Genomic DNA, 16359 nt, shown 5'->3' on the forward strand with positions numbered 1-16359 from the left:
AGACAAAAAAGGAGCGTTACCTATAAATCGTGCTTTTTTGTTGTTTATCGATAGGTATGTATTATTGGGCGATTTGCGTTCTTTCTATTTCACAATTAGGCTTAGATCAAGAATTCATATTGTGTGTGTGTGTGTCTGTGTGTGTGTGTGTGTGTGTGTGTGTGTGTGAGCTTAGGTTTATGGCAAAAGCAAATGTGGTGCATGGTAGTGATAAGAGCATGGACCCATTTTTTTTTTTGATCCGAAACTTAATCCGTGGTGTATGTAGTCACCTATGCGTAAAGAGGGCAGTAAAGGGTGGGGGTGTGTTACATCAGTGGAACCAGCCTCTTCCAGTGTGTATATGTGTGTATATGTGTGTATGTGTGGGTATGCGTGTGTGTGCGTGCTTGTGTGTGACGTATTGTAGTGATTACGGTATCTTTAATGACGCCCACAGACAAGAAGAAACATGACTAGAACGTCGTGAGGTGTCGTTGGAGGCAATCAGCGTGAACCGTACGCCTTTCATAGGCATCCCCACTGAGCCTATCACCTAGTCATTAATTCTTAAGACACTCGCTTTTCAGCCCTACATTTTGCTCCTTCCTCTGTGAAAAATTAATCTCACTCAAATATTTCTTTCTATTTCCCCTCTTCTCTTTCTCTTTCCGCCTTCTCTTTCTCTCACTCGCGCATTTTCTTGCTCTATGCTAAAGATCCCTGGGGAATGTTTTTACCCATTTTCATCCATTTCATTTGGCGCAATTTTGACAGGGTCGTTAAAATCAGCTAGGTCTCATTCCGTGCATGAGCGATTTGGCATATGCCTTCCCCTCAGCGAAGTATCGCCACGTTCGCGACGAGAGAGTTGGCGCGAGATGGCGAAGAGGGTAAAGGAAGGGAGAGAGGTTGGAGAAAGGAGTTGAAAGATTGAAAACAAACAAGAGAGAAATATATCCAGAAAGGGATAGATAATATGCAGATAGATACGTAGATAAACAGATAGATGAATATATAGATAGATAGATAGATAGATAGATAGATAGATAGATAGATAGATAGAGTATATAGATAGATAGATAGATAGATAGATAGATAGATAGATAGATAGATAGATAGATGAATAGATAGACACAAAGACAGAGAAAGGTGAGGGGAAGGAGGGAGAGAGATACGAGTGGGAGTGGAGAAGGGGACGATGTAGAAAATTGCATCCCTATTGTGGACATGGACGAGGGTAAAAAGGATGATGTATGGTAGATCACCGAAAGGGGGCGCTAATGTTAGCAAAAACCTTTGACGTCGACATAGAACCTGTATTTTTGTCGTTGTTCTTGTTGATGTTGTTATCGTTGTTGGCGTCCATGTAACTCTACTTGCTTCACGTCAGAAGTCAGATGTGTTCTTTGTTGTTGTTGTTGTTGTTATCTTTATCAAACTCCATTCAAATGTCCTTAAAGGATTAGAGTACGGCATAATCACTCCGAAAACAAACAAACAAACAAACAAACAACTATCGTTCTTGAAATTGTAAAAGGTTAGCTTCCGGCCTCTAAGTAGAACGAATTTTGAAGATGAATTTGTTCTTTTCGCTCTCATCAGTAGGCTACATTCATTTAGTTCGTTGTAAGCCTTGATTCTTAAACTGGTGACAAATTTTGCATGAATAAACTGTTCTAGTGACTCTGGTATAGGGACAAAATGATGAGGCCCATGGAGTCTGCAGTCAAATACTGTAATATCGGTGTCAGCTTTCAGCAGAGGACAACTCAGGGATATATTATTTTTCATATTATTATTACAGTCATTGCTAAGCCTCTACATTGAATTTTTATATTTTTCTTGGTGGTGATACACTGGTGGTAATCTTAAACGTTGAATTCAATTGACATTGATTCAGCGTTCCTATTGCATTCGTTTTAACATGAGGACTCTTCTCTCTAATTTGGGATTCTTGGGGGGGGGGGGGGCTCGACAACGTTGCTATAGGATTATCGCCATGAATTAAGTCAGCTTGTAAATCTGAATGCGTTCTAATAATATCTTTTTTTTAGTGTAGTGAATGCTTGTAGAAAGAATCGGAGACTTGTGTTTTTAAACATTGATACATCACAGCAAGTAAAGGTGGAGAGGGGAGTAGTCTATACTTGCGTGGAACATGATGGTGGTCCGAGCTCACATTTCAAGCTTTGATAAATGATTATCCTTCTTCATACAGTTACATAATATTACACAGCTATTATAATAGTTACCCTTTAAAGATAATATTGACCTTAATACTATCGCCAAAAACTGGCGGCTTAACTGAAATGATTGTCATCGCTCTGTTTACATTGCGATCCCCGCACACACTGCAGAACTGTAATCGATGAATTGCATTGAGTGTTGTTGTATGTTTGTTTGTTTTTCTACCATTGTAATTAAAAGTTTACTTTGGCTAGTCATCAAATTCTCAAGCAAACAAATAACACATTACAGTATGTTGTTGAAAAAAGCGACCCAAATAATGAGAAAAGGCACACACTCTGTACATGCCTCACGTAAAGGGCTGGAGACAGTAATTGCTAGCCTGTGATCGCGCCAAGAGATGGCGCTATTCCTGTTCGAGTATTAGTGAGCTATTGACCGGACCTTTAGACAGGGTTATGTTTAGGCATTACTCATTGTCCGGTTGGTTACATTTAGAAAATACGAAAGTAAGGACAAACAGCATGAGAGTAATAAATGTATGATAATATTATATTCAAGTGACCACGCACATAAAATCAGTGGACGGTCTATGCATGCAATACGTTGCATATCGTAGTTTCGACTATTAGACTCTTCGTAATAGTGGTGTGAATTCAAGCCAGGCACAGATACGGACGAAAGGGGAATATGATAAAATAACTTTGAACTTGAAAACGCAGTTTTGTCGACAGGCATATTTTTCGTTTGTGTTGTGTTTATGTTTTGATTTTGCTTTTTTTTTAAAAGTATTTATTCACTGAACAATAATCGGGTTCATTCAGTTTGTCGGCCACAACTGGTCTTCACTCGCGCTTCAAGGACAGAATACGACGATAGCCTATTTCCGGAATAACAAAACTGACGCTGCTGTTTGCTCGCGTGTGACGGAAAGCAAATAAAAATGACGGTGCACTTAATAGATCGCAGACGGTATAAATATTGAAACATAACGTGTGGTCCGCTACAGTCTCGTGGTCTATTTCTGCTGCCATCGTCTGCCGCTGATCGTTTCTCCGCACCGAGCTCGAAGTCATGGCCGATCTCGTGAGACTCATCACCGTGTTCGGAGCCACGGGGGGACAAGGAAGCGCCCTCGTGCGGGCGCTGATTCCCGAGCACAAGTCGTTCAGGGTAAGGGGCGTCACCAGGAATCCAAAGTCCGAGAAAGCCGAGGAGCTGGCTTCCAAAGGTAAAGCTTCGCACCAGTCCATTGCATCTGTTAAAGGGGCAGTAAAATGCCCTTATCTGATACATGCAATGAGAGTGATGGTCTTTCCTTCCACCCCGACGGAAGTTCGATCTTGCTGCACGGTCAGTGACGGTGTTTCTTGATCGTCTGTCAGCTTCTTGGCTCGTGTGTCTGTACAGTACATAGAATTAACATCCACCCACTACACGTGTTATGCATAATTTGCTGATAATAAACGCCAAGCAAGATAACATTAAAATGTTTATCATCCTGATCATTGCTGTTATCATCATCTTGTTTTGGTTTTTTTTCGTCGTCATTTTCATTGTTATTACATAACAACCATTATGTTTTATAAGTGTATATCAATATGCATATCATTTAGTCGGATAGACAGGAAGCCGTTCGTTGTCCTAATAATTCAACTTAACTAGAAATTTCTATTTGCCGATAGTTATTCCGATGATTATTATAACATCCTAAACTCGACAGTTCTACGGGCATAAACTGTCGAGTTTTGCTCTACAAAATAACGTCAGAAGATCACGATTTCAAATAGGTAACGATCCGGATTTTTCATAAGCTAACAAGTAAAAAAAAATATGAAATAAAAAAGATAACCCTTCAGCGCAGCTTCTGGTGCCACTTCCGGCTTTCTTCAGCTGACAGGCAAAATGAAAAAAAAAGTCTGGTCTTCAGTCTTTGCAAATCGCGTCAGGCACACAAGTTTCTTGATAAACCCTTTTTGATGTATTGCATACAAGCAAATTTCGCATGGTAGAAGATGAACTTTGAACCCTTTTGAGAACTATGTTTTTTGCTCTCGTGTCGGGGTAAGGAGGGAGGAGGAGGGTAGGGGGTCGTTGTATAGTCCGGGATCACGTATTCCCACTTATTCAAATTTATTCATGTTTACTTCTCAGCGTCAGCTTTCACAAAGCAAATACCTGGAGTAGAATTTAAATTTACAGTTTCATTGTCCTCTACCAAAGGTTAATTCCTATATCTTATAGCAAGGAGGACAGTTTGGGTTAGGGTTAGGGTTATGTAGAGCATAGTGTCTGTCGTCCATTTTCATATTCTTATGTGTCATCGTTTGGCACAATTTCATTTGATAGAATTACATTGCCTTGTATATATTCATTCATGCATCAGTTAAAGCCTGAAGGTGTGTAGCTCCATGGTTAAAGCAATGATCACAAGGAGCAACCAGTTGTTACTTATATACGTACCTTTTTTCAACCAGTTTTTAGCATCACACTGTGTCTAATAGTAATCACATATTCAAATGTTGCTATACAGAGCTGCAAGACAAAAGTGTCTCTGACAACCAGAAAATTGCCCGAAGTTTGCCCGTCAGTAACAACAAGAAAAAAAAAAGAAGAAAAAGAATAGTTTTGCGTGCATACGTTGAAGTGTATTCAGCATAACTGGTGAATTCAATGGCTCGAAGCAAGGTCCTTGGGGGAAGTACTGAGTGTATAGCTATTGGACGCGTTTTGGTAAGCCAGCAGTTTAAATACCGGAAGTCATGACGATTACATACTTGGAATGCTCGATGACGACAGCTCTTAAACTATTACTTCATTTAATGACAAAATAGCTTTAAAAATGTCTAAATTCGTATTTCAACAAGAGGCCCTCATCTGCAATAAGCAAATGAAATATCGTGTGATTCCTATTTCATGAAAACGTTGTCATTACAGTAATTGTTACTGGTATACAAATCAGTGTCGAAAAAAAGGACGTTTCGCAGTACTGCAATCCCTTTGAATCACCTCCCTGTCGCTGATTTTCCAAAATGTAATAAACCTCAAGAACAATCGTTAGAAAATATAATAGAAAATAACTTACACTTGATCGTATTCCATTGATTATCACTTTTTCGTGCTGGGTCGATCCGTTAGGGGTGGAGATTGTTCAGGCCGACTACGCAGATGTCCCGTCGCTTGAGCGGGCGATGGAAGGCAGTTACGGGGTCTTCGCCTTGACCGATTTCTGGAGTGTCATGGACCAGGCCACTGAAGCACAGCAGGTGGGTAGCCCCCTTCTGAAAACTCACGTTACTGTCTATATTTTCACGAAAATGGATATTAATCATAATGGTGATGATTCACACCATTTGTGTGGTGCCATAATTACATCTGCTAAAAGGGGAAAAAATTAAGGCGCTGACTAGTCTAAGAAAGTTGCTATTGAAAGCGCAAAAAGCGTGAGTCCCAAGTGAAGCTCTGAACTACTCCATATTGCAATGGAAAAACATTGTTTTCGTGGATTCGCGAACTTTATCATGACTGGTGATGAATAGTTGAGAATTCGTTGTAATAGCAAAGGGTTAGTTTACTACTGTATTCAAGTTTATGGATATCATTTTCCTCTAAAAAGCTGTAGTACATCAACAAGTTATTCAGTACCTGTATTCACCCAATGTATTTATTCATTTATTTATTTCGTCCTATTTAAACAGGGTAGTCCCCTCAGTTTCTCAACTGCTCTCCAGGGGAGCCCTGTGTTGTACATATACATGATAAAACACTGGATTATTGCTTGTCTAAAACTTTGGAATGCACATTAAAGGTACTGTTTACTATTGGGAGCAGCGATTTAAAAAAAGATTCGAGTTATCACATTTGATGCATATGTGTAGGTCAGTTGTATCTCAAAACATCCTACCATATAAGGAGATATCACTATTTTTCCACTAACCATAACTGTAGACGGTTTAGTCTTGAAACATTTTTATTGAACTATTGCTCACATTTTGTACTTATAACAATACTTAACATTGGTTATACAAACTCAAATTTTTACTTTGGTTGTTTCTATCCCTAACTCACCTTTTAGAACTATTTTGAGCTCTAAAGATGATTTTTGTTTCATCTGCAAATGGTGAATAATGCCTTTAGGTTTGAATACTATGTTCGTAAACTTGTATATTGTATAGCAGTAGTATATAGCAGCTGCACTTACGAGGCTAACAATAACTATGGCGAAAGAAAGTAGTAGATATAAATAATGATAACTATATGACAAAAGTAGTAATGTGTAGTAGTAGTAGTATATGACAAAAGAGTAGTTATGAATAGTTGTAACTGTGGCTACAATGATAAGGAAAGTATCATCATTATTAGCAGCAGCATCTTTTATCATCATTAACATGTAATCATCAATGTCAAACTATGTGATCTAAGAGGAAAGGCTATATTACGAGCATGACTTTTTTATTTTATCCTTTGCAGGATCGCGACATCTGCCATTGATCTTTGAGTATTCAATTGCTAAATTGGATTTTGTAAGTGTTGTGTGTATGTGTATGTGTGTGTGTGTGTGTGTGTGTGTGTGTGTGTGTGTAATATCAGAAGGAATCGGCGGAGTTTATTGTAGCTCGCATCTTCCTTGTAAGGAAGGCTGGGACGATTTCAAACGAAGTACAGTCCGAGGAAATATTGTGGTAATACCTTCCCTTTCTCTCGTTTTCTTGGCAACAACGAACAGGGGCGAAACCTGGTGGATGCAGCCAAGAAAGTTGGCGTGAAACATTTCATCTACACGGGTCACAATAGCTCCCTGGAGCTGACGGGCAAACCGTGTGTCAACGTGGACGCCAAGAAGACGATCGAAGACTACATGTTTCAAACCCTGCCGGCGGGGACGGCAACCTCTCTCCATTACTCCTTCTACATGGAGAACATCTTTTCCTTCAGCAAGCCCGTGAGGACAGGAGAACGAGAGTTTACATGGAGTGAGTTAACCCTCCTGGAAAGAACACAGTGTGAAACACAGTGTTATAAAATTAGAATTTGTTATTAGTGTGTGTACAGTGTCCTACAGTGACTTCACAGTTGTTCACACAGTCAACTTTGTGAAGACACTGTGTAACCAAGGTACAGGGTTCGATATAGTGTGTTCACAGTGTTGACTATGAACGCACTGTGTAATCAAAAGATCCAGGGTTCGACATAGTGTGTTTACAAAGTCGACCATGAACACACTGTAACCAAAAGATCCCGGGTTTGACACAGTGTGTTCACAGAGTCGATTATTTTTACACGCTGTATTCTCTGCTCTTATATCGATCGTACATTTCTGTTCTTATCTACCAACAGGTCTACTTTTATTTCTATTTTATCAAAACTGTTATCCACGAAAAATTACAATAAAAGCGAATAGATACATAATTTTAGTCACATGCTTTTTCAAATCAGTAGGAATCCTTGCGACAGGAATTTTCTTTGCCAGTCATACAAGTCATGAAAATAACATGAAAAAACAAACAAACAGAGACTCAGTTTGAATGGTTCTGTGTATATGACGACGAAATATCCATTTTGATACACCAACCTGTTCATGAATTAAGCATCCTTGCACCTTGGCCTTCCACTTATATAGACGTCCCGATGGGAGATGTGCCTTTGGCCATGATCGACACCTCGGCCAGCGGTTACGCCGTGGTGGCAGCATTCAAAGACACCAAGAGATACGGCGGTAAGGTCATCGGACTGGCTGGAGACTGCAAGACGATGCAGGAGTACTGTAACGTCATCAACGAAATTATCGCGCCAAACGTACTGAAGCCCACAAAGGTATAAACGTAATGTTCAGTCAGAAATCATGGTATCATAGTCTCATTATGATATGATACATGTTGTGCTATATGATATATGATATGATAGGACGTGATAAATTGTATGATATGACATGATATGATGATAATGATACGATATGATATGATATGACATGATGTCAATAATGTGATATCATACATTGGGGACACTGTGACATCGTGGTTAAGACTCTTCATTAGGGTTTTTTTTATTACATTTTATATTGTTATCATCTTATTTATATCGATTTCATTCAATACCTAACATTATATAGATGATGAATGGCGGGGGAGGGAACATACCGAATGTTCCACCCGAAGTGTTTGAAATGCTATTGAGGGAGGTTATAAGTCCCGAGACGAAGTCGAGGGACTTATTGATCCCGAAATAGCATTTCAAACCCCGAGGGTGGAACGTCTGGTACATGTTCCCGACAACAAAAGTCATCATCTGTTATATTTGGGTTAGTCAAATCTGCTTTTTCACATTGTATGGAATAGGCAAATTTATCCTACCAATTACGTGAAAAATATGATCGTTCAATCGTTTGGTATCGTTTGTCATTTGTTACGTGAAAATGTTTTCTCATGGGAGAACATTACACAAATGTTCTGCCCTTGGGGGAACATAACCAATGTGCCTCCATCACGTGACTGTGTTTAGCCAATCACTAACCGGTATTTGACTAACCCATTTGATATAATAAAACATTTATTGTTAATATTGGTCTGTGCCTATTAGTGTCTAGATTGCTCCTGGTTTCACATCTTTTGTAGTTATGGTCAATTTTCCTTAGACGTTATTTATCATTATGATTATTATTATTATTATTATTATTATCATTATTGATATTATTATTATTATCGTTATTAGTACTATTGTCATCATCATCATCACCATTAATGTTATTTTTCGATAAGTAAAAAAAATCATTATGATATGATATTCTCCGTAAAATATATTTGCTTTTACGCAGATGACGCCTCAGGAGTTTGGGAAGCTTGACTTTCCCGCAGCCGACATTGTGGGAAAGATGTACGAGTTTTTCGCGTCCGGCCTCCTGGAATTCCACATAAGCGCAACCAAAGAGCTGGATCCCAAGACCAAAGACTTCAAATCATTCGTACGAGTTAATAAGGATAAAATCCGCGAGCTACTCCAATAACACATAGCCATCAACTCATTTATATTCTGCTGCTCCATCAAACAACTTTTTTTGAAAGTGTTTTGATCATTTAGTTTGTCTGTTTTTTTTATTCAAAGATCTGCGTGTGATTGCTGAAGCGTAGAGATGCATGTAGAGCGAATGTGAAAGTTGAAATTGTAATGACATTCAAAGTAATACTAAAAGTAGGCACTACAATGGTCCACCCCTTCAATAAATACGAGACTTTACATACGTATTAATAGATAAGTGAAGTTCCCATGGTATGTTTGTCCCCTTGCTAGGATCGGTGTGTCTTTGTCGTTCCTGGACCGGTTCTCATGATCCGATACTTAAAACATAAAATGCGAGTGCAACCAGACCCAAACTTGAATATTTTACTCGATGCATAAAACTCGAGTAACAAATACAGCATGTTTCTCAACTTGACATTAGTGTGCTGCAAGGCAAATTTCAGTGGTTGCTCTGTAAAATTAATATGTAATGCGGTCGTAAATTGTTTGTACACATATTGTGTCTAAAGTAACAATCCCTTAAGAAAGAAAATTATGGTGCATTTAGATTATGTTTGCTCAATAACGGTGATTCTTCAGGGTAATGTTGATTATCCGCCGATCTGAGTAAGATAAGCATTTTTGTCTGCGCTACTTTGAAGAAGTGAACAACGGAATTATACATGCACATGATAAGTTTTGCTGTCCCGTGGCCAATACTTTCGAACAATTCACATACATAATCGAACGATATTTAATTCAATTCAAAAAATCTGTCTGACTAGCAGCCTATTTGAGGCCTTCGTATTTCTTTAAGACATTTGTAATGGTATGATGGAGTACACGCGTGCGCATCACGGTCGCCGGAAGTTCCGGAAAGAAGTAGATGTACATCACCTACCGGTTAGGGGATTAGGGTCGCATGATATTATCAGGACGTGTATCATGCTACAGCACCAGTATTGTGAGTAGCGTCTGCCTAGCAGCTGCCTAGCAGGCACCTCAGCGATTTTTCTTTGTTTTGTTTTCTGACCCCCTCGTCTGGTACCGAGTCAGTGGGCGGAACTCTCGTTGGTCCAACTCTGTCTATCTAAGTTTGTGTGAAGACAACCCAACGCCACTATACACAATTACTAGTGAAAAGGAAGTGGCTGGGGGTACATTGTACTAGACTAGTGCTCGATTTGGTTCAACCAGGAAGAAAGTCATCTAATACAGTGTAAACATCCCTCCGCCCTCTCAATCTCTCGACGTGAATGTGTATATGCATAGGCCCTATATTAAGCGGTTATCATATTAACAGCCGACGAAGTTGACAGACATTATTACATCAGTGATAATTTATTATTTGAAGCAAGGTAGATTTTTTTTTCATAATTTCTGCTAATAGAAATTGAAAATGTTACAAGACCACTTTCCGGCGTTTTATATTTCATGCAGTTGTCCGTACAACAATACACAGTAAACGTGTATTCCATTCATTTTTTTTTCTATGAAAGATTTTTATTAATCACAATCTATACTCCCCAATGTATTCTCCGTGTAGGCGAGAATATCCTCTCGAATCTTACGGCTGCTAGTGTTTTCTTTGCAGCCTGCAAATATCGTAGATAGACTGCATTAAAATTGACAAATAAATTCTGAAAGAACTACGCCTTGTTGTCATGAGCACTTCCTCCGAATGCTTTTCACAATTACAACTTAGACAAATCTAATTGAAGATCGTATCGTAATCAGCATTTTATAAAGCAATTTACATTTAAAATAATATCGTTGTAAATGATAAACTACATGCCTAAACAATGATAAGCAGCTGCGTTCCGTCTTGTTATTGTTTTAACATAAAAGCTCTTTTTATTTAAATTTGTAACTTGACGCAAAGTACTTTTGACGTGAATGTAACAGAAGTATACATTTCACAGAAGATTGATTGATTACTGACATGTCAAAGAATGTGTGAAGGTACAGCTGTACCGTCATCTATTTACAAAAAGACATAATTAGCACGCTCATACCAAATGGGACTATCGTGATTGTCCCATGCACAGGACATAATTTGTTTTTTAAAGCCTATGCGGAACATGTAATGTCAGGAACATAAAAACCTACAAAAGTATAAGATGATAATGAACAGAGATCTTGAAGGTCCATTTGAAGTACGAAGTACATTCAAGTCAGTTCAATTCAGATGATTTTTATTTCCATACAAAGTAATACAAAGCAATATAAGAATAACGCTTACATGAGCACATAATACTTTGAATCACATAGGTTTCAACAAAACATGGATATCATGGTAATAGCAACTTTGGTTTTTAGCTAAACAAGTAAGCAATATAATCTTATTTTGTAACTCTATATGGAAAGGAGGAATTCACAAAAAAAAAGCATACATAGCTTGTAAAATTTGTCAATTACTCTAGAAGATGAAGGCATCTCCAGATCCTTCAAGGACCTTAAGAAGGCTTCTGAGCCACTACTGCTTGAAAGCTAGATTCATCTACAGTCCTGGTTTCCAGGCCTTCGGTGACGAAACCGACTTCTCTCAAACGGGCGATGTAGTTGTCAGGGTCATACTTCCCATACTTTAGCCATCCTCTGGCGTGCGAGGCCTTGACCCGTTCCAGAACGAGGCCCGCCACCATGATTCCACCCGGTTTCAACACCCGCAGCAGTTCCCTAGCAACGGCAGTGATGTCCGGCCAGAAGTAGTAGCAGTTGACGTGAAAGATGCAGTCCATGGATTCATCTCGATAGGGCATGCATACCGCATCGCCCAGACACAGCTCCACTTTCCCTTCCGCTATCTCGTCCGGAAGATTTTTGATGGCTTCGATCACCATGGCAGGCGAGAGTTCAATCCCATGAACCTTGCCCACACCTGTCGGGTGAACACAGAAACTTGAGCTGATGTAACCAATGACGGAGGTACTAGGTTTTGCCTAGTACTCTTCTTGATGTAACTTACCCTTCAAATCAAAGGCCTTATCCTTGATTAAAAAACCCCAACAACAACAAACATTTCTACCATCCGCCAGAAGTACACTTGCAAGAATATAAAACAAATTTTACCGTGCGCAAAAGACAAACATTCAATTACAGAACATGTTCTACTTTAGGGGCAGTATAATCATGCTAACTTATGTCAATGTGGGGTCACTGGCAATGTTAGCATGATGATCTCGCGGATATTCTATTCGAGTAAAATATTAAATATTTTCCCAAATTTTAAAAACGTGTGTAATCACGTCAGCTTTACTCTTCAGGCTTCTCACGATTACCTTATATGACAATCCATGATAAAACTTGTACCTTTTTCTATTGATTGTGCAGCCCTTTTCAATCCAACGCCAGGTCCAAAGCCAACTTCCAGAACGTGGTAATTCGGGCCGATTTTGCAGATATCGGCTGTGCTCGTCTCCAATGTGGCGTTTCTGCCGGTCAAAAGTTTCTGTAACCCAAACAAATATCATGAGGCTGAGTATAGACCTACTTATGAATTTCCTCGAATGCGACATTAGTGTGAACAATGAGAGTAATCATTCTGTGAGTGTGTGTGAGTGTGTGTGTATGCGTATAAGGGTGGAGAGGGGTTGAGGAAGATAATGCCAAATTGAAGGAATTAGCAAGAGAACTCATAGGCCGTAAGTAAGGGATTATTGAAGATTACAAAGCATATAAAGACTATTGAAGACATTTCGATCTCTAATACATGTACGTAATCACTTTTTCAAGATCAATGTTTCTCGAGTTTCAGGAAAATAGACAGAAATTCATGCATTATGACAATGTATAACATACATATTCAAAATGACATGCTTACACACATCAGGACCGTAACTCAGATTTTTGTGTGCTGGGGTGTTCTTTTTCTTGGGGGGGGGGGGGGATTGGACCTTTCTGAAAGAGCAAAAAAGATTGATTGGGCGATGGACTGGGATCGAGGGGTATGTAAGTATTCGCAAAGTTATCTTTTTCGGGCGAGGGGATAAGATCAATCGTATGGGAAACCACGTGAGGGGGCGCAAAAAAAAAAAGAGAGACGTAAAATTTTTCTGGTTGTTATCTCCTAGTGAATGAATAAAGGAAGAAAAATAATAAACTAAAATATCTCACTGTTGATTTTGTAATTTACTGATCAAATTATATGAAAGTCTAACAGTATGTAGAAGAAGATATGCTGGGGGTTTTGGGGGCGGGAGAGGAGGCTCAAACTGACCCCCTCCCCTAGAATTATCCTGTATGTTTGTGTTTAAAGGAGTGGAACGAGAAAGGTGTAAGAGGGCACACGTCCCGGGTACTTTACCGTGCACCTGTAGGCCTCTACTCTGTATACGTCAATACACGTATCTCGAGGAGGCAGCAAGGATACACTGTTGTGATAGTGCCTCGATGAATCAGAAACTAGGCCAGTTTGGCCGAAACGGTCATGCAGGCCAAAGGTCAACCAGGGAGGTACGAGGCGATCTCGCCTTGTACCTCCTTGAGTCAACTGTATACATTTACAATGTACTAGCACAGAGCTAAACGTTCCTCCGCTCAATGGTATTAGGTATCAGGCGAACTACACAGCACAGGCGGTCTGCACAACACACACGACATTCCAAAATGCATGTACATGCATATAATGCACATTTGTAGTGATTAAACAACATGTGCTCATAACGTTCAATGGCACTATTCGAAGGACATAAGATAACGGAACGGATAGTATACTACAGCTGTATGCCAGTGTATTTACCCCTATATAAGCTCCCACTTCGCCCATGTCTGGTTGTTTCAAATTCTGTGCAATACTGTCGATGGAAAAGCCGCCAGAAATATCGTCAGAGGAAGACATGTTGACAGCTCTCCCCGTGAAGCACTACAGTAGTAAACCGAGATAGATATCGGAGAAGTAAGTGTACAGCTCTCGAATCTGAGCCTCTCGAAATCGTGTCTGCTGCTTGTGACGTCAGCAACCGAAAGTAGTGTGTTTACTGTAACATACAAACGCACAGCTCCGCACGGCTTCTAATGTTGTCTCACGTATTCACGCACTTGAGAAATCATATATCTACTACGTCATTAAACAAAGTTTAAAGGGCAATTCCAGAACTACATTTCCGCCTTTCTAAATATCAAAACCCGGTGATTCCATTCACACTGATGACTCCCGTTATAACGAAGTCCTCGGGACAGGCAGTTTTATTTCGTTGGAATAGCCGAACATTAACGTATTTAACCAAGATGTTTGATGACAATTGCAGAACATTAATTTCGATTTCGTTGTAACGAGTAATAATAATAATAATAATAATTAGACAAATGTGTATAGCGCAGCTAACATGTAAATATACTCTACTGCGCTGTAAAGTAACAGAGCTCGTGAGATTGTTACTGATTAACGAAAAATAGATAACAAATTAATCAAAGGCTTCTGAAAAAGGTAAGTCTTCAACAAAGATTTGAAGACAGCAAGTGATGAGGCCTTCCTCATTTTCTCAGGTAATTTATTCCAAAGTTTTGGAGCAGCACAGCTGAAGGCACAATCCCCCAAAGTTACTTTCGTTTTTAAGTGAGGTTGTTTTAGAAGCAACTTATCCTGTGTACTTCGTAAATTATGAGAATATGAATGTGATTTCATTGATACATGTATCAATTCTGATAAATAACCAGGTGCTTGACCATGCAGTACTTTATAAACAAGTAACAAAATTCTAAATACAATTCTCTGCCTTACTGGCAACCAATGTGACTTCATCAAAACAGGTGTAATATGTGAAAATTTTGACGAACTGGACACAAGTCTCGCACACGTAGTCTCAAGTCTCACACAAGTTTCACAAGTCTCACACGAGTATTTCTTTATAATCGTGATTTTTATATCTATATCATGAGTGCACTGTATAGATACAAATTCATCAAAATTTAGTTCTTTCCATCCGCGGGAATTGTGATGTTCTGTTAACTCAAAATGCAATCACGAAACCTATGCAGCGATGATCGAAATAATTGCTGTTCTATGCATGAGGTGACATCACGTCAGGTAATATGATTCCAAAAGTTGACCGGTTGCCGAAGAAGACCATAATTATAACTAAATCGCCTTGCCTATTGTTGTCAGGGCCGCACCCCCCCCCCCACACTTTTCTTTTTGCACCCGTACATAACAATACATAGGGTGTTACCACTTTGGACCCCTCCACTTTTTTTAAACCCTGGAAGTGGTGTTTTTTTTTTTTTTGGGGGGGGGGTTGTTTTGTTTTTGTTTTTGTTTTTTTGCTTGTCAGCTGAAGAAACCCGGAAGTGGAAAGACTTCTTTTTTTTAAAATCATTTTTGAAGACAGCCGAAAGTGACACCTGCAGATGTTGCGCTGAGGGCGTTTTTTTTTTCTTGATAGCTCATGAAACCCGGGAGTGGACCCCTACTCTGAAAATGGGGCGCCGGCAGTGGGTGTAATGTAACTCTTGAGATACGTTTTCCCCTTAAGAAAATATTTCAAACATGCTAGCACTTCGCACCTCAGGAAAATTATAATCTCTTGGGGAAAATACAATTCCCACGGAACGTCAAATGTTATTTTACACCAGTCCTTTAAACCGTCTGGGGCAATATCTGTAAAATGTCACCCGACTGCAGCTGTGTACATAATAATTTCCGCACGGGGACGCTGGAGTGACAATGCGTATATAGACCATTCTTACCATCAGCCCCGAAAACCAAACAGTAAATATCATACAAATTATCATAAAGAAATAAAGAGTTGACACTGTCTTTAAAATCCACGTTTCAAAAATTAATCGCATTAAGAATATACATTTTTTTTGAGAGAGAGACATATTATTACTTGTTTTTTTAATCTAAACCTTTGATACTAATTAACAACTTTTATGTAATAGTTTAAATTCTACACAAGCGCAATGAAGGAGCTAAGCCCCATATACCTAATTTTAAAATCGTTCGTCAGCGTTAATAGAGATAAAATCCTTAAGCTGTTCTAGCAGTAGATTCCTACCCCCTGTAATAGTTATGATACTGTATAACAACTTTTATGAAACTGTAGTATGGTCCGTATGTTTGTTTTGTAGGATGAGTATGAAGTAAATGAAAAGCAGTACTACATTTTATTGATCGAGTGCAACTAGTCCAATCACCTGCATTTAATGGCGTCCAAAGTAAGAGTCCTGCAGTAATAATCAATTATGTTCTCCACC

The 16359-nt window shown here is 39.2% G+C and overlaps 2 protein-coding genes across 2 annotated transcripts; one reads left to right on the forward strand and one right to left on the reverse strand.

Annotated features, from left to right (window-relative positions):
* The first annotated feature begins 3243 nt into the window (after nt 1-3243).
* On the forward strand, nt 3244-9169 carry LOC139711870 (nmrA-like family domain-containing protein 1). Its single transcript, XM_071623720.1, has 5 exons — nt 3244-3400; nt 5308-5435; nt 6896-7142; nt 7790-7983; nt 8981-9169. The coding sequence occupies exons 1-5, from the start codon at nt 3244-3246 to the stop codon at nt 9167-9169; spliced, it is 915 nt and encodes a 304-aa protein (XP_071479821.1).
* Nucleotides 9170-11361: 2192 nt separating this feature from the next.
* LOC139711866 (methyltransferase GfsG-like) lies at nt 11362-14110 on the reverse strand. The gene is made up of 3 exons (XM_071623716.1): nt 13904-14110; nt 12475-12613; nt 11362-12043 (listed from the first exon to the last, which is right to left on the reverse strand). The coding sequence occupies exons 1-3, from the start codon at nt 14000-14002 to the stop codon at nt 11619-11621; spliced, it is 663 nt and encodes a 220-aa protein (XP_071479817.1). The 5' UTR covers nt 14003-14110; the 3' UTR covers nt 11362-11618.
* Between the last annotated feature and the right edge of the window lie 2249 nt (nt 14111-16359).

This window comes from Diadema antillarum, unplaced genomic scaffold (assembly GCF_040938485.1).
Source record: "Diadema antillarum isolate AM-2024a unplaced genomic scaffold, OU_Dant_1.0 seq00001718_RagTag, whole genome shotgun sequence".
Classification (NCBI taxonomy): domain Eukaryota; kingdom Metazoa; phylum Echinodermata; class Echinoidea; order Diadematoida; family Diadematidae; genus Diadema; species Diadema antillarum.

What these genes read in the sequence shown, in the direction of transcription:
- LOC139711870 (XM_071623720.1), top strand. Translation starts at nt 3,244, where the DNA reads ATGGCCGATCTCGTGAGACTCATCACCGTGTTCGGAGCCACGGGGGGA. An exon ending in AGAACGAGAGTTTACATGGA is followed by an intron (nt 7,143 to 7,789) that starts GTGAGTTAACCC and finishes CCACTTATATAG; the next exon opens with ACGTCCCGATGGGAGATGTG. An exon ending in ACGTACTGAAGCCCACAAAG is followed by an intron (nt 7,984 to 8,980) that starts GTATAAACGTAA and finishes GCTTTTACGCAG; the next exon opens with ATGACGCCTCAGGAGTTTGG.
- LOC139711866 (XM_071623716.1), bottom strand. Translation starts at nt 14,002, where the DNA reads ATGTCTTCCTCTGACGATATTTCTGGCGGCTTTTCCATCGACAGTATT. An exon ending in AAGTGGGAGCTTATATAGGG is followed by an intron (nt 12,614 to 13,903) that starts GTAAATACACTG and finishes TTTGGGTTACAG; the next exon opens with AAACTTTTGACCGGCAGAAA. An exon ending in TGCACAATCAATAGAAAAAG is followed by an intron (nt 12,044 to 12,474) that starts GTACAAGTTTTA and finishes TTCACCCGACAG; the next exon opens with GTGTGGGCAAGGTTCATGGG.